Source organism: Colossoma macropomum, unplaced genomic scaffold (genome assembly GCF_904425465.1).
Source record: "Colossoma macropomum unplaced genomic scaffold, Colossoma_macropomum, whole genome shotgun sequence".
In the NCBI taxonomy this organism is placed as follows: Eukaryota; Metazoa; Chordata; class Actinopteri; order Characiformes; family Serrasalmidae; genus Colossoma; species Colossoma macropomum.
The window spans coordinates 35,941,001-35,963,704 of NW_023494788.1; the positions used below are offsets into that span (position 1 = coordinate 35,941,001).

The following is a 22,704-nucleotide window of genomic DNA, read 5'->3' on the forward strand; positions in this document are numbered from 1 at the left end:
CTGTGCTTCCACTCGGTGGCCACTTTATTAGAAACACTTGACTTGTTTTTCCATTCACTGGCCACTTTATTAGAAACACCCACCTTGTACTTCCACTTCCTGGCCACTTTATTAGAAATACCTTGTGCTTCCACTCACTGGCCACTTTATTAGAAACACCCACCTTGTACTTCCACTTACTGGCCACTTTATTAGAAATACCTTGTGCTTCTACTCACTGGCCACTTTATTAGAAACACCTACTTTGTGCTTCCACTCAGTGGCCACTTTATCAGAAACACCTACCTTGTGTATCCACTCAGTGGCCACTTTATTAGAAACACCTACCTTGTGTTTCCACTTACTGGCCACTTTGTTAGAAACACCTGCCCTGTGCTTCCACTCGGTGGCCACTTTATTAGAAACACTTGACTTGTTTTTCCATTCACTGGCCACTTTATTAGAAACACCCACCTTGTGCTTCCACTCACTGGCCACTTTATTAGAAACACCCACCTTGTACTTCCACTTACTGGCCACTTTATTAGAAATACCTTGTGCTTCTACTCACTGGCCACTTTATAAGAAACACCTACTTTGTGCTTCCACTCAGTGGCCACTTTATCAGAAACACCTACCTTGTGTATCCACTCAGTGGCCACTTTATTAGAAACATTTACCTTGTGTTTCCATTTACTGGCCACTTTGTTAGAAACACCTGCCCTGTGCTTTCACTCTGTGGCCACTTTATTAGAAGCGCTGACCTTGTACTTCCATTCATTGACCACTTTATGAGCTCCACCTACCTACATCTTTTATAATTCTTTATTCGGGGATATGTCACCATATTTTAATAAAACCACTAGCCTGATCACATTGTATTTCACCTCGTAACTTTTATCTGGACAGCAGTGAGTTTGTGAAGGATTAGTTAGCTGATAATAAACACAATAAATTCACTAAATGATGCTCAAAGTCCCATTAAACATACAAGTAGAGTGTGAAATGAGCCTGAGTAAACTCGATGTTTACTTGTGTTTTTCTGTGTTTTTCTGGTGATGTCCAGTAGTCACGTACAATATTTTGTGTTTTCCTGGTGGGTTGAAATCACAGTGTAAAGGATTTTGATCGATTAATCTGGTGTTCTGGGACTGATTCCAGATACATTTGATCATTCCATACTAGTATCCAATGGCAACCATGAGGCCAATTTCCATCATGTTTTATTCCTAACGGTGCTAATAGTCATCAGCATGGTTTTCATGAGTTTCAGCAATAGCCTGTTTGCTTTTTCTGCAAATAAACTCGACATTGTGTCTTATCATAGTAGTAGGTTTTATTTTGAAAGTTTCCATATTTAATTACATTATGATCAGTACGACAATGCTAAAATAAGTTTAGAGTAACTCTTCTTGCACAACAGTATGTGGTTTGCTGTTGTTGCTGTCATGGCAGCAAGTTTTCCTGCTTGCTCGCATATGTCCCGACACATATTTACACGCAGTCCTGTTAGTTTACCTTCCACCACTCTCACTTTTTCACTTCTTTTTAATTTACTGCCTTTTGCAAAACTTCCCATGCATGTCTCACTTTTGCTTGCTTAGAGGCTCCATCGTGTTCAATTTCTTACTTTATTGTTCATAACCCAAGCTTGCCATGCCAATAAAGAGCACCATGAATTGAACTGCACTGACAGAGAGAGAAAGAGAGAGAGCGACGACAGCAACGACAGCAAGCTGAGACAAATCGAGAAGCAGCTATTATCCTAAACGCTGGAGAATACGAGAGCAGAACAGACGCCGTGAAAGTCCTGAGTCCTTCATTTCATCTCATTTTTCTCTTTCTATTTGTATCGATTTTTCACTTCACACCAATAGTACTTATTCTTCTGAGCTGGTTAATGAGCTTCGGTTTCTGTCCATCTCTTTGTGTTCTCATATTGCAGCCTTTATGCTCATTGATCCATTACGTTATATAATCTCATTGTCTATTTCAGCCACACCAGCTGAGCCTTAGCGCCTCGTCTGAGGTGTGAGGATGAATTAATTAGCCACCCCACTTATGGAGAGGTCGTGGATTAGGATCAGAGTGAGAGTCTCCTCCTTCTTGTTTCTGATTATAGAAAAAACTCTAAAGATGCTCCACTAGACCTAAGAACAGCAAAAACAAAAAGAACAGCAGTGAGATGCGGTTAATAACCGCCTGGCTTTTCTAGCCAGACAAAGCAGGTTTTCACTGAAGAAAAGAGCAAAGAACAATCCAATCTGTCTTTAATTGCAATTAGAGACCTGCTGTAACTCTTGTAAGAGGATTAACTTCCTCCAGACACAGAGGACACTATCACAGTTCAAATGCATTTCCCCCAAAACAAAGAGAAACATTCTCACATTCATTCTGAAATGCGCTAGTGCTTTTTTCAGTGTATACACATATCGCTGTTGTGAGAAAAAACCTTGTATCCAAAATGGTAACTTTACAGGAGAAGGAAAAAACCTTCTTTCCTTTTAATTTAAGTCAATGGAACCAGACATTTTTTCAAGTAATTTTGAGTCATTTCTTTTAGTCCATTCATCATGAAATTTACACACAACGTAAAGGGTAACAGGTATGTAGCACCGCATGTGCTACCAAGGGCTCAAGGTGGACGCTGGAGGCAGGATTCAGGTTTGCAGCAGCCATATCTACTTTAATTCACACCAAACTCAGACATCAAATCAATACAAAACAAAACCTAGGCTGGCCACTTTTCAATGGCTTCAGTCAGCTAGACTTTTCAGGCCTTTATCCTCACAGCTTTTCAGCTCCTTGTTGCTGCTGCGTGTCCCTCTCCTCTCTCACTCTGTTCCCTCTCAGCTCTTTCAAAAGGCGCTCACGCTGCCAGCCACATTAGCATCAGCTCTCATTAAGGGCAGCGTGAGCACCCGAGCTGAGAAGGAACGAGAGCTCACTGCTCCGCCTCGTCACCGCCCCCAGCTTGCAGCGCGGCCGCCCGGGTCGAACATAAGGTACCCTGAAGCGGCCTCGCTGCGGCACAGGGGGCGGGGCCCGGGCGGCGGAGCTCGGGACTCACTCCTTGCCTTGGTGTCTCTCGTGACTGGCACCATCGTCCTCGTCCTCCTCCTCATGACGTCACTCGCGTGACCCGCATTCATCAGCGGAGCTTGGGCTATGCGCTCCGCCCCCTCCCCACTTGCGGCTCTCTCCCTGCTGTCCTCGCCAAGGTTTGTCGCCGCTGTGTGTTCGAGATTTTGTAATGAAACCTGACAATATGGAGTGAAATCTGATGTCATCAGGGCACTTGCACCATCTTGTTTTTTCTAATTTTTTAAAAAAATTTTACCCAATTTTCTCCCCAATTTAGTCGTCTCCAATTCCACCCGCTAGTTAGGACTCCCCCAATCACACGATCTACACATCTACTATCAACGCTAGGAGGGCGAAGGCTAACTTCCTCCGAGACCTGTGAAGCCAGCCGCCGCTTCTTTTCGAACTGCCGCTCACGCAACGTCATTGGACAGCTGAACGTGCTCGGAGGAAAGCGCCAACCGCCAGATCTGTTACGTCAGCTAACGGATGCCTGCGCTGACCAGCATCGCGTTGGGTGATGGGGGGAGAGGGAGGGGCCATCCTGCCCACCCAGAGAGCGAGGCCAGTTATGCTCTCTTGGACTCTCGGCTACGGATGGCTGTAGCATCACCAGGGATCGAACTTGCAATCTCCTGATGATAGGACCAACGGCTAGACGCCACTCGGGAGCCCCCATCTTGTTTTTTCAATGTGTGATTTTATCCCATACGGATGCAGGCAATGACAGAGTCAACATGAAATCTAGTAGCAGCAATCCTAAATAGTGAGGAGATAATTAACACCCTGGTAAACGCATGTACGGGTCAAAATAATACTAGAGAGAAAGATGCATTCCACCTCACAGGAGCACCCCACAAGTGGCCTGTTTGCTGTAATTTTACATTCCTGGGTTGGAAGAGGGGTTGTAGGGATGGGGTATGTGATTACGTACAGCTCGGAGGCCCCCTTAGCACCAAACTATGTTTGTAATGTATACGCTAACTAGAAAAAATGTTTGAGTAACTTTTAATATGGAATGAGACTTTTCCCAGCTAATTTTGAACCATTTCTATTGGTCCATTCATCATCAAATTTTTGACTCAGTGTATAGGACAGCTGGTGTTTTCAAATCACACACGTTTTCTTGACCACTTATCCTTCTGGGTCGTGGGGGGGAGCTGAAGCCTATCCCAGCGTTCATTGAGCGGAAGGCGGTAAACACCCTGGACAGGTCGCCAGTCCTTCGCAGGGCAGTTTTCAAATCAGGTAAAAAAAAAAATAATAAAAATTACAAAAAATGAGAGGAGATTTTGTTCCATCAGCAAAGTTACGTAGAAAATATATATCTGTTTGAAGTTAATTCAGTTCATCAGTCTTTTGAGGTTAAATATGGACCCACATACAAACCCTAAGAGTTAAAGAGGTTAATCTTTCAGACCTCTCTCCCTCTCTTTCTCTCTCTCTCTCTCACCCTCTGTCTCTGTCTGATTCATTCTGACTGTAGTGTATAAGGGCACGTCTCAGTCTGAATCTACAGCAGGGACATCCAGTCTAAAGGTGAATAAACACTCAGAAGCAGTGGGCTGGAATATAATCTGAGAGATGAAAGGTCATGAAATGAAAAAGATTCATGTGTCTGTCTGAGATCAGTCTTCCATATGAAAGTGGAATATATGGCAGTGTGCTGTTGGCATATATTATTGTATTTTATTTTGTCTGTTTAAACTTTAAACTATTGCCCCATATATATTTGAAAGTGCTTATATGTAATATTATTTCATATTTCATTCCATTTTACATGATTCTGAAATTGAAGAGCCTGCCTTAGGATCTCTTACAGCTCAGCTGGTGGAAGGTCATTTTGTATAGCATGTGAACTCTGGAATGTGATTCAATTTTAAGAATGAATCAACACAAACATGAATGTGGATTAAAAGTTTAGAATCTGCACTTTCCCCACAATTCCTCCACTTTTTATATGGCCTATGAGTCAGAAACAATCAAAATAAAATACAGCCTAACAGTATAAATGCAGAAATACTCCAGCGATGGTATCTGGAAAGAGAGATAGACTTTTTTATGATGCTGGACTTTCCAAAAGGCATTACAGATGAGGATACGTGTGTCTGACCCGACAGACCTCTTAAACAGTTTTGGAGTGCTCTCAAATGAGAATGAATCTAATGCTATTGTTTCATTTGCCTCACACAAAACAATCATTATATCTGACTTAGAGCTAATGGGCCTTTCTAACGAGGTTTTAAATGCTGTACTTCAGGAAGAAATGTGAGCTTCCTTTTAAAAAGCAAATAAAACACACATTAAATAAAACGCTGCTCTGCCAAAGCAGCCTCGTAAAGTAAACACAAATGAATTATGTGCTTTTGCGCACATACATAGACACACACACACACACACACACACTTGTTTTTGCACCATGTCTCCTATGTCCCAATGTATATTTAGATGGAACACTGGGACATATGGGACACTATACAAACACAAGTGGAATAAAATCATATATATATTATATATATATTTATTATTTATATATATGGTGCTTATATTTAATAACAATGTTCAATTCCATATTAAATTACATTCTATATATCTTCCATATCTGTGAAAAGTGCTTTGTAAAGTCAGTCCTGAAAAATAAAGCTCTGTTTTGTGTCCAGAAGTTATACAAAAACAAGTACATACACAGAAACACACACTCACACACATACACACAGTATCATTTGAACTGCTATACACACTGTTTTCCCCAACTCTCTCTCTATCTGACACATTTGCCATTGTGCTGTCATGCTAAATCAATTTCCACAGATGTTCCCTCTCTCTGACTGACAAAAACTAAAATGACAATTTTAGACTCTTATTTTCTGTGTCAAATCAATCATGTAGTAATACTGTGATGTTTTTCCAACAACAGTTTGCGAAATATGAAGAGAAATACTGAGACAGACCAAAAAAGTCGTCTGCGCTCTTGTAGAAAGAGAGAAGTGGGGCTTTGGCATCATCTCATCTGCCAAGACTGTCTGTAACGGGTGAACATTAACTGATTTGTTTGTGTTTACTCTGATTAGGACTGACCACCCTGCAGGTGGTGCTGGACACAGCAGCGGAGAGAAAATGGCAGGTGACGGCGATAAACGTGGGCAACATGAAGGACGAGAGGAAGGACGAGGCTTACCGGTCACTCTTCCAGGACCTGGAGAACAAGAAGGAGAGAAGGGTCATCCTGGACTGCGAGCAGGACAAAGTCAAGGACATCATGGAGCAGGTGAGGAGGTCAAACACTACAACACGGCTTTTGTTTTCTACAGTGGTGCTTGATAGTTTGTGAACCCTTTAGAACTTTCTAAATTTCTGTCCTAATCAATTCTGTCAAAGTCCTAATGGTAGATAAAGAGAACCTGTGAAGATCTGATGAAGTTTTAGGACAATTTTATGCAGAAAATTCTAAAGGGTTCACAAACTTTCAAGCACCACTGTAGATGAGATATCTTAGCCTTCATTTTTTCTTTTGTGCCCACATTTGACTATGTATCTCTGCAGGTATAATACAGTATTCAAAAGTTTGGAAACACATAAAGAGCTTTGTTCCAAAATCCCATATATACATTCATAGCAAGGTTTTATATAATGACTTTCTGAAAAGATTAACTGCTGATGTTAACAGAAAACACATATTTATGTCTCTAATAAAGGTGGTATTAATCATACCATAGCACTGATTTTCTTGTACTTATAAACTCCACTCCCTACAATGTGTATAATGAAAGAAAATTCTTTGAAAGGGGTATGATAATTATAATATAATTTTGGAGCAAAACCCTTCATATATTCATGGAAAAGTATTTTACTATTATTTTTTACTATTCCACTTTTCCAAATTTTAAAATAAGAAAAAAGCATCAACATTCTGAATTTACCCATGAAAGTATTTACAAATATCCGTCCATTCAGCCTAGAGCAGTTTAGCCCCGCCAACTAACACTGAAGTTATAAGTAGTGTTTCAGCCTGGATTACTTTTTGAATAAGGCAGCCAATCAAAGCAGGGCTCTTTTACATATATTCAACTTAAAGGTGCAGTAAAACATTTTAATTGTTTAAGTGTAAGGAATACAGAAAATGTTAAAAAAATATAATAATATAAACACAAACTTTTGTTTATTTATTTATAACTAAATATTTGTAACAAAATACAATGTTATTTTGTATATTAATGTAAAAAAAATGTTTTTAGGAAGTGAAAATATGGTAATGTACACATATTAGCAAAATTATACCGTGCATTGATGGTACAAATTATATAATATGAGCAGACAGCTCTTAAACACATAAGGAAATGAGATTAAGTGAAGTTCACAATGGATATAACATCATACATTATAATGGAAATTCTTAAGTATTAACCTTTAAATAGAAACGTCCTTAAGATTATGAACAACATACATTTGGTGGGGTCCAGATTTTTGACTGTACTGTATGACAGAATGCATATCATGTCATTTAATCACTTCTGAAACCAGTATCTAGTTGGACTGCAGTGGAGCCGATTCACCCTTTAGCACAGAACCCCACCTCTGGCTCATTAGTGAGGGGCTTCACGGACAGCCGTGAAAACGGGAGCAGAATTCTTGGTGAAATGGGTTATTTATTCTGATACTCGAGGCCGTTGGGGAAAAGTCATTGATTTGTGTTTAAGCCTTGCAGAAGTGTGTTTAACCAGCTGCCGGAATCAATACAGCTGATCCCAACAGCAGCTTTATATATTTAGTCTACAGGCACACAGAGCATAACCTTCAGCAGACCCTCTAACTGCACTCTGACTGACCACCAGTGCACCGCATGCTGAAAGATTGTATCATGAATATATCTTAAGAATTGAACTAAAATGGTTACAAGCTGTCTTGTTTTACTAAAATAGCTGAATGCAATTAATTTCAATTAATATGATTTTGTATGCAGTGAAAGTTTGCTATGTTAAAATACTTCCATACTGGACTGAGTAAAGGCTAATGGGTAACACTTTCTTTTAAAGTCCCTTAAGTTCTAGGCATTACATGAGTAAATGTGAGGTACAAACTTATTTTGGGTAACATGATGGTAAAGTGCTAATATGGTCTAACTGAATTACAGTGGAATGACAAGTTCTAGATAGTAAACTGAATGAAGGACGTGATAAATTACCAAACAAGGTGGTAAATACAAACACACACTAAATTTCACTGTAATGTCAGAGGAAAGTAAATGAGAAACACCTCAGAGAAATCAGTATAAAATTACAGCACAAAATACAAAGTTAGTTTTCTGAAGTAAATGGTAAAAACCCAGTAAAACTACAGAGAAAATCATTACCTTCATTTTACAGACCAGATTCGGTTTAGTTTATAGGTAATAAGAAAATACATAATATGTAAGACTTTGTACTTTATTAATGTAGTCTTTTTACGCCATATAAATATGTGGAACCTTTTACCCAAAATATTTGCACAGTACTTTCAAGTTTGTACCTTACACTTACCCAGTTAATATCTAGAACCTGAATAGCATTTCAATTTAATTTAGTTAGACTGCCTTGGAACTCACCATCATGTTATGCAAAATAATTAACTAGTACTTTGGAGTTTGTACCTCACACTTACCCAGTTAATATCTAGAACCTGTTTGGCATTTCAGTGTAATTTAGTTAGACTGCCTTGGAACTCACCATCATGTTATCCAAAATAATTTTTTAGTACTTTGGAGTTTGTGCCTCACACTTAACTGGTTAATACCTAGAACGTAAGGGACTGTAAAAGAAAGTTTTCCTGGCTACTTTACCCAATGCTATTTTGTGTAGCTGTGGACCTCTAGAGCAGTGATCTCCAGCCACAGTTTTCCACACCTGCTCCAGCTAATCAGCCTCTTCCCAAGTCCCTGATGGGCTGGGTCAGGTTTATTAGCATTAAGTAAGGGCTGGGGCAGCTTATTGGTTGCAGGTTGGAACTAAACTCTGCAGGAAGGTGGAGAGTTGGTGACTGTTGCTCTAGAGAGAGTAACTCTATACAGCTTCCAAACTGTATACTATATATGACTGTATGCTATATGTAATAATTCACTGAGACCACATAGAACATTTTTTAAATATTAAAATCACTAACAACGATATATCCAGTATATCCAGATTTTCTTTACTGCAAAATATTCTTTTGGTTATCATAATAATTGGCTCTTACAATTTCAGAAATGCCATTTATTTATTTATTTATTTATAATTTTAAAGGTAAACAGGTGAACAGTGTCTGTTTTGTTTTGTAGCCAAACTTCTACTTGTCTTCATCTTATTCTTAAATTGATGTCAGCTGAAAACTCAGTATTTAATCTTCTGGATTTCTTTTGGATTTCACCTTCCAGATCATAACCATTGGAAGGCATGTGAAGGGATATCACTACATCATAGCAAACCTGGTGAGTGACATATCAGCGTATTTATCCTGTACAATGATTTTAACTGTATGGAGTTCATGATAAAAACATCATGAAGGTCACAATACAACAGCTTGCAGAAGTTTCCTCTGCAGCCATCTTGTTGAGGAAGAAGAGGAGCAGGATTATGTAAGACCTGCCTGAGGCTCGTCCCATTTGTTCCCTCAGTGAATGTGACTGCTCTCCTCTCTGACTTTTCAGGGATTTGTGGATGGAGACCTGTCCAAAATCCAGTACGGAGGAGCCAACGTCTCAGGCTTCCAGATCGTAGATTTTGAAGACCCTTTGGTGTCAAAATTTGACCAGCGCTGGGAGGCTCTGGAGGAAAAAGAATATCCAGGAGCTGATAGCAAGATACGGGTTAGAGGCATATTTCACCACCCACATACTGCAGTCTGTCTGACGTTTGTTTGTATGAGTGTGAATGTGTTGAACTCTTTCCTTCTTTCATAAGAAGATGAGGCATCGCTTATCACTGATAATGCAAATTGTAAATCACTAATACCCGAAAACTTAAAATGTCACTAATCAGTAATACCCTGAAATTTAAAATGTCACCAGTCACTAATACCCCAAAACTTAAAATGTCACAAATCACTAATACCCTGAAATTTAAAATGTCACTAATCACTAATACCCGAAAACTTAAAATGTTGCTAATCACTAATACCCAAAAATTTAAAATGTCACTTATCAGTAATACGCTGAAATTTAAAATGTCACTAATCACTAAAACCTCAACATTTAAAATGGCACTAATCACTTGATACCTGACAAATCTAAATTTCACTAATCTATTATATGGAAAAATTTCAAATGTCACTAATCACTCATACCCCAAAACTTAAAATGTCACTAATACGCTGAAATTTAAAATGTCACTAATCACAAACACCCCAAAATTTAAAATGTCACTAATAACTAACACCCCAAAATTTAAATTGTCACTAATCATTAATACCTCAAAAATGTAAAATGTCACTAATCACTAATATCCCAAAATGTAAATTGTCACTAATTACTAATATCTCAAAATGTAAAATGTCACTAATCACTAATTCCCCAAAATTTTAAATGTCACTAATCGCTATCACATTTAAAATGTCACTAATCACTAATACACCAAAATTTAAAAATGCCACTAATCGCTAATACCCCAAATTTTAAAATGTCACTAATCACTAATAGACTGAAATTTAAAATGTCACTAATCACTAATACCCCAAAATTTAAAATGTCATTAATCACTAATACCCCAAAATTTAAAATGTCACTAATCACTAATACCCAGAAATTTAAAATGTCACTAATCACTAATATCTTAGAATTTTATATGCCGCTAATCACCAATATCCCAAAATATAAAATGTCACTAATCACTAATACCCCAAAATGTAAAAATTTAAGTAATCACTTACACACTAAATATAAAAGGCCATTAATCAGTAGGATTCCTGACAAAAGAGGTCACTAATCAGAAAGATCCCAAACAAAATAGGTCATTAATCACTATTATGGAAAAATAAGAGTCTTGACAATCACTGATACAGCAAAACAAGTTACTAATACCTGAAAAGTACAAGAGCACTGCTCATACTCAAAATGTGAGCTCACATCTGAGGTACACCAAATTGTCACTAATCACAGACAGCCAAAATATAAGAAGTTATGAACCTCTTAAAATCACTTTCTATTGCTTTTTATTCAGCTACATACAACTACATGACAAACAGTGCAGTGGAGCTGCATTATACTTAAGCTAATTTAAGGGTTTGTGGCTACTAAGTCTCTAATCAATAATTCCCAAATGTCACCAAACATAAGAGTTTATGCAGTAAAAACAACCTAAATGAAAAATGTCACTACTCATTAATACCCCAAACATAACTTATCAATACTACAGCAAATGTTAGAGGTTCAATGATGCTACAAAATGTAAGTCATTGATCACTGACACCTCAAATACATGAGCTCATTAATCACTAACAGCCTGAATGTAAGTGGTCACTAATCTCACTTTTCCATCTTTATGTCTAGTACACCTCAGCACTGACCTATGATGCGGTCCAGGTGATGACCGAGGCCTTCCGATACCTCCACAAGCAGCGCATTGACATTTCCCGCAGGGCTAATAATGGGGATTGCCTGGCTAACCCGGCTGTTCCGTGGGCGCAGGGAGTGGAGATCGAACGCGCCCTCAAACAGGTAAAGTGCTAACAAATCCTGACCCTGAGAAACACACAGTTTAATGAGCCAGTGATTAGGAAGACTGTTTCTAGGACAAACTGTGCACTGGAGGAACAGAGAGAGTCTTTTTTATGCTTTATGGCTACATTTTGCAAGTTTGCTAAAGCAATAAGCAATGAGAGGCCATACGTTACTGCAATTTTATCACAGGAAATGTGTTCTTAAAACTCCCCACAATCGCAGGAACACCCAGTCTCAAGTGGCTTATTGCTTTTATAAACTGTAACATAAAATGCTAAAACACACAATTTTTCAGAAAATAATTTGTTATTATTAATAATAATCAACATAAACAAGTATTCTGCCAAGAAATGTAGTTCATTTAGAATATGGTATCATTGCCAAGCAACAATGGACTGCTGAAATGAGGAGAAGCACATTGGGTCGCCCATCACTGTATACTGTGGTCATTTCATGAATTCTTCAATTTTTTGTTGTATAACAATGAACATATGATAACACAGCACAGTTGAATGCAAAAACTTTTATAAGCCTTTTAAGTATTTATTGGGCACCAAATTACCACCGTGAGTCTTATTTAGCACCAATCCAGCGACGCCCCTTTTCTCAGGCTGGGGCTGAATCTCAAATGGTTCCCTGCTCCCTACATAGTGCACAACGTAAGAATTTAAATACTGGATCATGCAGCCCAGTGGTGCGAAATATAGCTAAGAAATAGTCATTAGGGATTCAGACACATCGATACTCGACAAATTATGCATTATTTGGCTGTAGAGGATAGAATTTCTAAACTTTAATAGTTAACACACTATTTAGGGAGTATGGAGCCGTTTGGGATTCATCCTGGGTTTGACCCAACTATTGACTGAAACAGGAACATTTGAAGCATGTAAGACATTCAAGTGACATTTTTAGACTTTTATACTGCTGTTTTACAGTGAATCATATTGTCAGTACTTTACTTCAAGTCTGTGATATTAATGATGGAGTTTTTTAGCATGTTGGCTATCTTTTAGCCTGTTAGCTAGCTGACCAGCCTAGTTCTAGTTAAGAACATAAGTTGCCAGCACCTCAGTTTAAACAAAAACGGGTTCTTATTTCATCAGTATACTCAGTGCTCTATGTGTGCAGCATTAGAGTCAAAGATTTGTCCATTAACAGCTCAAGGGTTTTGTTTTTCATGCCATGGTGCAGTAATACACAATTCAGTTGTTGTGAGGTGGTCATTGGTGTGTGTATATTGTGGATTTATGATGGCTTCAAATGTAATTATCCTTTTTATAATATGTATTTTAACACAGTAGTCTGCATTGCAGCATATTCTCTTCTTTCTCCCAGTGTCAATCCCAGTCAATCAGCTAAGACTTGTTCAGTGTGTGAAGTTTTTAAGTGCTTCTTAAATTTTGCGCTGGAGTTACGAATGCCGTCAATTTCCTGGCTCTGTGTACAGGTTCGAGTTGAAGGTCTGACCGGCAATATTCAGTTTGATCAGTATGGGAGGAGGGTTAATTACACAGTCAACGTCATGGAACTGAAAAGCAATGGTCCAGTTAAGGTAAGGTTCAGGTCTAGAAGAGCATGTCATTAAAAAATGACCACGTACCAAAATACGTGTTTCGGTAGTAACATGAAAATGCATTTTTTGAATTTTGAAATTTCTCAAATGTAAAAATGGGTTAGGTTTGGAACTGATGTTTGCTGTCATGAAGGCTCAGAAAAGAAAATAAAAATCATTATTTTGTCTCTTAGAGCTTAAAACCCTCACAAATCTCTTTTCTCTCTTTGCAGATTGGTTACTGGAATGAAGTCGATAAGATGGTGGTCACAAAATCAGACCTTTTCCCCAACGATACGATGGGTCTGGAGAACAAGACTGTAATAGTGACCACTATTCTGGTGAGCAGTTTAAGATGTTTGATTAGTTAGTAATAAATTTGTATAGTAAAGGCTACTGAACGCTGCTAAACTTAAGGTTGGCTTTTCATGTTGACTTTGACACAAAAATGATCTAATCTCAATTTAATCATATCTAATCTAGATCCTCCTTGAAACTTGTTAGAAATTCACCTGCAACGGTCTAAACACCTCAGTTGAAAAACATTTTCAGGATAAATTAGAGTCTAACACCTTCACCCAGCACACAGGCAGAAATGCCAGTAATGCTGTCACCATGGCAGCATTTCCTTAATGGCTTATTGCCACCATAGGCTGCTTCCAATTCTGCTATGTAGCACAGAACAATGGTGTTTCACCAACATGTAAATGCAGTTACAGTGTGAAGAGGTGTGTACTTTGTAGTGTGAATTTCTAAGTCTACACTCTGTTTCAGGAAGCACCGTATGTGATGCTGAAGAAGAACGCTGATCTCTTTGTGGATAATGAGAGATACGAGGGCTACTGTGTAGACCTGGCCGCTGAAATTGCCAAACACTGTGGCTTCAAGTACCGTCTGAAAATAGTGGAGGATGGAAAATACGGAGCCAGGGATGCAGAGACAAAAATCTGGAATGGAATGGTTGGAGAGTTGGTTTATGGGGTGAGTGAAAAGCATGTCATTGTAATTTTCATATACAATGGGAGAGCTTTTGCACAATCGATAACTTACTTATTTTTCAACTGTATTCATTCATCTTCAGTGCTGTGAAAAAGTGTTTACCCCCTTCCCAGTTTCTTCTATTTTTGCATATTTGTCACACTTGAATTTTCTAAAGACATTCAAATACAGATGTGAAACAAAGTAATTGAAATCTACCAGTCTGGAAAGGGTTTCAAAGCCATGATTAAGACTCTCGGACTCCAGTGAACCACAGTGAAAGCCATTATTCACAAAAGGAAAAAACTCAGAACAGTGGTAAACCTTCCCAGGAGTAGCCAGCCTATCAAAATTTCACCAAGAGCCAATATTCTGTGGACTGATAATCCAAGGTGGAACTGTTTGGAAGACATGGGTCCCGTTACATCTGATGTAAAGATAACACCACATCCCACCATAAGAACATGATGTGTGATGGTCTGAAGCTGCATTGATTCTGCAGGACATGGATGACTTGTCATAATTGATGGAACCATGAATTCTGCTCTATCAGAAAATCTTGAAGGAGAATGTCTGCCCATCAGTTCGTGACCTAAAGCTCAAATGGAGTTGGGTTATGCAGCAAGCAAATGACCTGAAGCACACAAGCAAGTCCACCTCTGAATGGCTTAAAGGAAACAAAATTAAGGTTTTGGAGTGGTCCAGTCAAAGTCCTGACTTGAATCTCATCTCAAGACCTTAAACGGTCAGTTCACGCTTGAAAACCCTCCAATGTAGCCAAATTAAAACAATTCTGCATAGAAGAGTAGGCAAAAATTCCTCCACAGTTATGTAAATACAAGTTTGATTGCAATTATAAATATAGTTGTTATAATAAGTTGTTGAATAAATCTTTATCTTTAATAAATGGAACAATCGTTTAAAAGCTGCATTTGTGTTTACTTGTGATGGGTTTATCTTGTATTAAAATATGTTGGATGATCTGAAACATTTAAATGTAACAAATTCGCAAAAATAGAAGAAATCAGGTGAGGGGCAAATACTTTCTCACAGCACTGTAGATACCATCTAAACTAATTTTCTTATTGAACATGTTTACCTGAAGCAATGCCATGCTTATAGTGTCATTAACCCTTAGAAGTCTAGAGTTATAACTGTTGATTTGCTGTAATTATGATGCCATAATTATTTACATGGAAGCTTAATGAATTAAAAATATGTTTGATTAACGTCTGATTTATTCTGTATAAACTGGTTCAGTTCTGCAAATTCTTTATTATTTTGATGTAAAAAAGACAAAAAATGTCAAAAACATAAACAATGCAAAACGAGACTGCATACAACCATCACTTTTCATTAAATTTAATCATAATAATATATCTGCTGTTCTATTTAAAAACACAAATGTGGTATGGAATGAAAGTTTAGAATCACACTTTTACACAATTTTTCTCCACTTGTTTTAATTAACTAGTCAGAAATAATTCATATCAATATCAAATCATTTCACTCAGAACCATGGCTTTTTACTTGAATTATACACATTTTCATTTCAGAAAGCTGACATAGCTGTGGCTCCGTTGACCATCACCTTGGTCAGAGAGGAGGTGATAGACTTCTCAAAGCCCTTCATGAGCCTGGGCATTTCCATTATGATCAAGAAGCCACAGAAGTCCAAGCCCGGTGTGTTTTCGTTCCTGGACCCGCTGGCCTATGAGATCTGGATGTGCATCGTATTCGCCTACATTGGAGTGAGTGTTGTGCTTTTCCTGGTCAGCCGCTTCAGCCCATACGAGTGGCACACAGAGGAGTATGAGGACGGACAGATCCAGACCAACGAGTCTACAAATGAATTTGGGATATTTAACAGCCTCTGGTTTTCTCTCGGAGCCTTCATGAGGCAAGGCTGTGATATTTCACCCAGGTTTGTTGATTTGTTATCTCTTTTATCACTACCTCATTACATCATTATCAGTTTCATAGTGGTTACTGCATAATTTATAGTCTTAAGCCTTAAGATCATTCACTGCATAACATGTTACAAGTCAGTTCAGGTTTGACCCTCAAAAGTCTTGAGCTAACATCATTTAATGTTACTGTAGTGCTATTACTGATTTCATGTAATTTCATAATTGATTACACAGGTTGTCACGTAGTGAATTACAGTTAAATTTGATTTACATTCTGAATCAACAGCTTTGAGTCAGCACTATGGACATTTTTCTGTTTTTTTTGTTACAGTGTCAGTGATGATGGCTGACATCTAATGGTTAAAGTGTTTACACAATGAGTGTGATTTATTTGTGCAATTTATTCAGAATCATACACATGTATAACTGATGACATCTTGCACACCAAACACAGTTTTTCAGAAGGTGAAAATTATTTACAATATTTAATTTTCCCTCTGTTCAGTATTTGAGAACTTTCGCAGGCCACATTAACTCATTCCTCTCATCACTGTTGTCCCTGGTGCTTAAATTGGGCTCCACGAATCAGAGAATCTGTGTTTGTTTGTTTTTTCAGGGCATAAAACAACACATCACATAAATGTGTTGTGTTATGGCCTTGATATGTTCCTTCTCACCAGACTTTAACATACATCATGGGTGATCCAATCAGAAGTGGGTGGCGCTAAGTACAGGGTTAAACAGTGTCCAGTGTGTCTCAGAGACGCAGTGTAATCCAGTCACTCAAACCACCTTCAGAGGAGGTCAGGGATGCATATGACCGTTTAACATTTGTAGTGTGAATGATAAAGCATCCCGATGCACCTCAGACACCAACAAAGGACCATCTAATCAGCTACATACATAACATCTACATAACAGTACTTATGAAAGCATTTACCTTCTTTCTTTATCTTCTTCACTGTTTATTTTTAAGTTCATGCAATTTTACGTTTGTAATAGCTGGGATGTTCACGGGTACTCGAGTAGTCAGTACCAGTATCTGAGTACTGAAATCACTATCCGGGTACTTCTTCAGTTTCAGCACAGAAGGACAGAGAAAATATACCAGTTAACAATTCAATGAATCACAGCTTGCATGTTTTAAAAGGACTTGATCTTGATGCATCTTGGGGCATCTTTTTTCCTATACAGGACTTCTTTTTTCTCATGGTGTGATGACTTGGTACTTTCAAAGCAAAGTATTTGGTATGATCTATAATGAATTTACTTCCAATATCATTTATTAATAAATCAAATGGAAGCGATGTGATAAGACGACTGGAAAGTTGCATTTGCCAGCATAAATCCCAGAATTGCAATGAACCAACTGGATAAGTGTGCCTGTAGCAGCATGCTATTAGTAAATTAATAAAGAATTCAACATATTCTGAATCACTTATATAAAGTAACTAACATGATCAGTAACTAAAACTAAATCTTTCTTAGCGAATTTTCATTCCTTTACTAAATCATTCCTCTGCTAAATTATTTAATACTGACGCTCATCTGTGATAAAATGCGCAGTTATGGTGACATAAGATTCTGTGGCTTCTCATGTTTGTTGTGTTTCCAAAGTATTTTAGTTTAGTGTGACACAACTTGCATATTGTCGCTGTCTAAAGAAAAACAAATATCTCCAAAATAGTAACTTTACATGAGAGGGCAAAAAACACTCTTACCTTTCAATGTAAGTTAATGTAAAAAGATTTATTCCAAGTGATTTTAGAGCATTTCTATTGGTCCATTCATCATGAAATTGACAAATATGGAGATGCATGGTTTTCTTGGGATAGTGACAGTATAGTGTAGCTCTTGTCCAGGTCCTTTTTCAGTTTAACTTCATAGAAGCCAAAGTGCTTCAATACGCTAGTTTTAATGCAAAGGGTGCTGGTTGGATTTCTCGGTCATCCATCTTGTGTCTTTGTGATGAGCGGGTGGCCAGGTGCTGCACTTCTGCACTTCCGAGTTCCACCTTTTGCGATCCGTCAACATTACGTTATCAATTAAAATTTAGAAAATCGATTTTTGACATTTGTGAATCAATTTAGAATTGTCCACACCCGCATTGTGATGCATCGAAGAATCAATTTTCCCCCACCCCTAGCCGAAACACAAGTTATCAAAGACTCATTGTTAAGGATGTGACTGAGAAGGCAGATGTAAAGCAGCTTAGTTGCTAACTGGTCTAGCAGGTCTAGTGAGGTACAGAAAGAGTGGAATTATGTTTCCCTGACAAACTATTACATTGGGACATTGTCCGCTGAGGAGAAAATATCTCCTGTAGAAAAGATGAGTCCTTTTCAGCCTCCAGTGATACCAGTTATCTGTACTTTTAGCTCATCTGAAGAGGCAGCCTCCATTACTAATCCAACATGAATACTACCAGTTTTTTGAATTATAAAATGTTTTCATATGTATATTTTCATGTGCTAATGATGTTTTGCCTCTAAACACTAGAGCCATTACCTACATTAATTTTAGCCAAAGTGTCTGTTATTTTGGCCATTTTTTTTCCCATGGTCAACCAGATATCTGTGCATTGACTCTTGTGGATACTCGAATATTAAACTTAGTCTAATGCACATTCCTATAGCCTGTACACTTACATAAACAATGACTCACTGAAAACTTTTGTTTGACAACAAACACAGCAAGAGACTGATGTAGTAAATGTGGGCGGTACTCTTCTTCCAGTCAGGGAAATTGATCATGAGTGGTCACTGGAGATGCATTGCAGACATAAGAAAATGCCAGGTGTAGATACGTAGCTATACGTCTCACTGTCCACTTGCAGTCAGATCACTCAAGATGGATGTTTAATATCAAGTATGAAGGAACCAAGACAGAGTACTGAAAATACATAACTGTATTATAGAAGGACTGAAAAGGTTCATATATGACAGGAATTAAGGACTGTATGAGTTTATAAGAGAACCATTTGGACTAAGTAAGCCACCAGTGTTATGTTCCCTAAGTACTGTTCTTTTGGAAGTGTTAACAGTGCTGGTGACAGTACTGTTCAGTGGTCAAACACCTCTTACACACATTTAACCGTTCCTCAAACAAACGAGTTACATAAGCTACATATAATGGAAAAGTTGGCATCATTACACTTTTATGAGCATCATTATTATTTGATTCTGTTAAAAGCCTTATCATACATGCAGAACAAACTCTACACAGAGTTGGTCTTGATAACATCCTTTTCCTTTCAGAGTTTATTAGAACAGAATGGTTTTATTAGGTCTACACTTTGATGTTATCTCACAGTTTAGCTCATACAGTTCCTTTAGAGATGCAACTCATTTTTTATTCATTCCTTGAATTTCAACTCTAAATGCAATTTGGCACATGCATGTGCACATCTTGTTGCTGTGCTGTCTGTACTTATTTGCTTAAACACCGGATCTTTAGAGCTCTTGTTATTTCACTATACATTTGATTTACATTTTATCTCCACACTTAAGGTTACATTTTAATAACACTCTGGAATGGAAAGTTTGTCTGTTTCAGTGACATAAATTTATAAAAACAAGGCAAAATGTAAAAAGGAGGATTTTCCTGCTGCAAAACAACTGCACAGATGACAAAAACCTTTCACTAAAATCAAATTATAATACGTACATATCTCCTATTCTGCTTACAAACACAATATGGTATGGATCAAACATGTTCTCAGCATTGATAATTGCAGCCCCTTAGGATTAACATGAGCACTAAACTTGTAATTTGTTACACAGTAAAAATAATTCAGTGTTTTAACTTGGTTGCCTTGAAAATGTGCTTGTATTATTTTATTATTATAAGAAATAAAATTTACCATGAGATGTTCAATGAACTCCAACCTTTAACGCCGCCAGGGAATCTCTAAATGTAAAATGATACATTTTGTCTTGATTTTTGAATTTCTAATGAGTGAACTGGATTTGAACTCTCTCTCTCCAGGTCACTCTCTGGCCGTATCGTTGGCGGAGTGTGGTGGTTCTTCACTCTGATCATCATCTCGTCCTACACAGCCAACCTGGCTGCGTTCCTCACAGTGGAGCGGATGGTGTCTCCCATTGAGAGCGCAGAGGATTTGGCCAAACAAACAGAGATCGCTTATGGAACATTAGATTCCGGATCCACCAAAGAGTTCTTCAGGGTAAGAGAGAGTTTCTTCACTAACAAGTCAACCATAGAAGAGTGTGTTTGATATGAGAGAGAATTATTTAGCAGTGTGGGGTGGGTTTGATGCTAGTTTGAGAGTGGACCCAAAAATCTTCAGCCAATGCCTACCAAACACATTTACATATGACCATCCATGGAGCCTAATGCAGTTTATCCCCACCCATTCAACCTATAGCAGGTTAGTCCCACCCATTCAGCCTACATCAGTTTAGCCTCGCCAATTTCACCTACAGCAGTTTAACCCCACCCATTCAGCCTTATAGCAGGTTAATCCCACCCATTCAGCCTTATAGCAGTTTTGCCAGCCATTCAGCCTACAGCAGTTTAGTCATTCAGCCTACAGCAGTTTAGCCCCACCAACTCAGCCTACAGCTGTTTAGCCCCATCCATTCAGCCTACAGTAGTTTAATCCCACCCATTTAGCCTTATAGCAGTTTAGCCTCACCCATTCAGCCTACATCAGATTAGCCCTGTGCCTTTCTTCCTACAACAGTTAAAATGTTGTTACACAGACTTAGGTAAATTGACGTAGGTAAAAAATATATATATTCAAATATTAATTCATATATTGTTTCTTTCTCCGTTTCTGCAGCGTTCTAAAATCGCTCTCTTTGACAAAATGTGGACGTACATGCGCAGCGCCGAGCCGTCCGTGTTTGTGAAAACAACGGCAGAAGGTGTGCTGCGCGTGCGGAAGTCCAAAGGGAAGTACGCCTACCTGTTGGAGTCCACCATGAACGAATACATCGAGCAGCGCAAACCCTGCGACACCATGAAGGTCGGCGGCAATCTGGACTCCAAAGGCTACGGGATCGCCACGCCCAAAGGATCCTCATTAAGGTGGGTGGAATAGTATAACAATGTGTCCAATGTTGTTATAGTATCCCACCTACCCTGATGTAGCTGTATATACTGGTTTGTATAACAGAGATTAGATTAGGATTAGATTACCTGGACAGAGTAGACCACATTAGCCAAAGAGAATGAAAACAAAGTAAAGAAAAATGCACCATCAGCTGTTTCCAGTTAGTAGAACTAGACAGTGAATATTTATCGATAGGAATGGTCCATAGATTACAGCTATGCATAATTAATATGTATATTATTCATTTGTTCAGATTATTAGCAGTTTCCCTACGTTAGCCTTTAACATGCCCTCTTTCACAGGAATCTGCTTCTATCCTATTTTGTCGTAGTTTTTCCAAAGTGTTCTGAATGTTTCTGAATGTTTTTATATCTTTTTCTATTTTCTTCTTCTCTATACTCACTTTTCTCACTCTTATATTTATACTTGCTTATTTCTTGCACTGTCATGATATTTGATATGTGTTTTGCCTCCAAACCCTTGCAGTACGCAATTTTATTTAAGCAATAAAAGTAAAAATGTGTTTTTTGAGTCCAATTGGGCCACTCTGACAAAATTTAGCCGTAGTCATGTGACAGGTGGCACTGCTTGGGTTTACATACTGAAATATGTTTATTTGTAATATACATGTATATATATTTATGCATATGTGCTCTTTGTTATAATGCTGACAATATATTATGAAACTCGAAATGCCAATTTGAAAAGTCCAAATTATAAAGAGATCATTCGAGACGGCCTTCATTTCCCCTAATTGGCACAAACATACTCCCCTCCTCCTTTACTCTAATGCTAATGGGCAGTAAAATCTGGGTGGGTGGGATATGGCATATGCCCTGTTATTTCTATCTTTTAGCCGTGTGCCAGTCGCGGGCCATTCTTATCTTTTTTGAATGGATGTGAGCGCCTTTCTGCCCAAAAGTTTTTCATCAGGGCCTGACTGATATGAACATTTTGTGACAGATACTGATTTTAAGGGACTCGAATTCAGAAATCTGACAATATCGGCTGATATAATTTTATATTCAACGTATTTTTTCATTTTAAACTCCTGTAGTGTTAGTTAAATAGTGTACCAACTAAAATGATTATAAATTCTTAGTTCTTACTCTTCTTAACCTCAAATCAACAGTGGAAACTCATAATCTAACATATATACAATAATAATATAAAATATCAATATTGTAGCACTTGTAGAGCTAGCCAGAAATCTTTGTGTTGTTTTCGGTTATTACCAATTTTTTCAATTAACCTAATAGAAAATGATATTTTGAGAACATATAATCACACTAAAGATTAGATTTGGATACATATTGTACACGTTTATTGTTATTTTAACCATAATAATGTTTTTCTTACAAATTTACCAGTTTATCAGCCTGTATTACAGTGAAATAGTTAAACAAGATATCAATCTTACGGTGTTTTTTTAACTGCATACATTTTTTGTTTG

General features: G+C 37.9%; 1 protein-coding gene across 6 annotated transcripts in view; it reads left to right on the forward strand.

The window, feature by feature from the left end:
• gria2b (glutamate receptor, ionotropic, AMPA 2b) overlaps positions 1-22,704 on the forward strand; it is a 68,633-nt gene that overhangs the window by 37,086 nt on the left and 8,843 nt on the right. For all 6 annotated transcript variants that reach the window (XR_005007191.1, XM_036569264.1, XM_036569259.1 and 3 more), the window contains exons 4-13: positions 6,135-6,331; positions 9,452-9,505; positions 9,725-9,883; positions 11,561-11,728; positions 13,182-13,286; positions 13,520-13,627; positions 14,061-14,267; positions 15,821-16,188; positions 20,162-20,360; positions 20,979-21,226. Coding sequence is in view for 5 of the 6 variants with exons in the window: in XM_036569264.1 (XP_036425157.1) it covers positions 6,135-6,331; positions 9,452-9,505; positions 9,725-9,883; positions 11,561-11,728; positions 13,182-13,286; positions 13,520-13,627; positions 14,061-14,267; positions 15,821-16,188; positions 20,162-20,360; positions 20,979-21,226 (1,813 nt within the window). In the remaining variant the exon portion in view is untranslated. The remainder of the gene's footprint in view (positions 1-6,134; positions 6,332-9,451; positions 9,506-9,724; positions 9,884-11,560; positions 11,729-13,181; positions 13,287-13,519; positions 13,628-14,060; positions 14,268-15,820; positions 16,189-20,161; positions 20,361-20,978; positions 21,227-22,704) is intronic.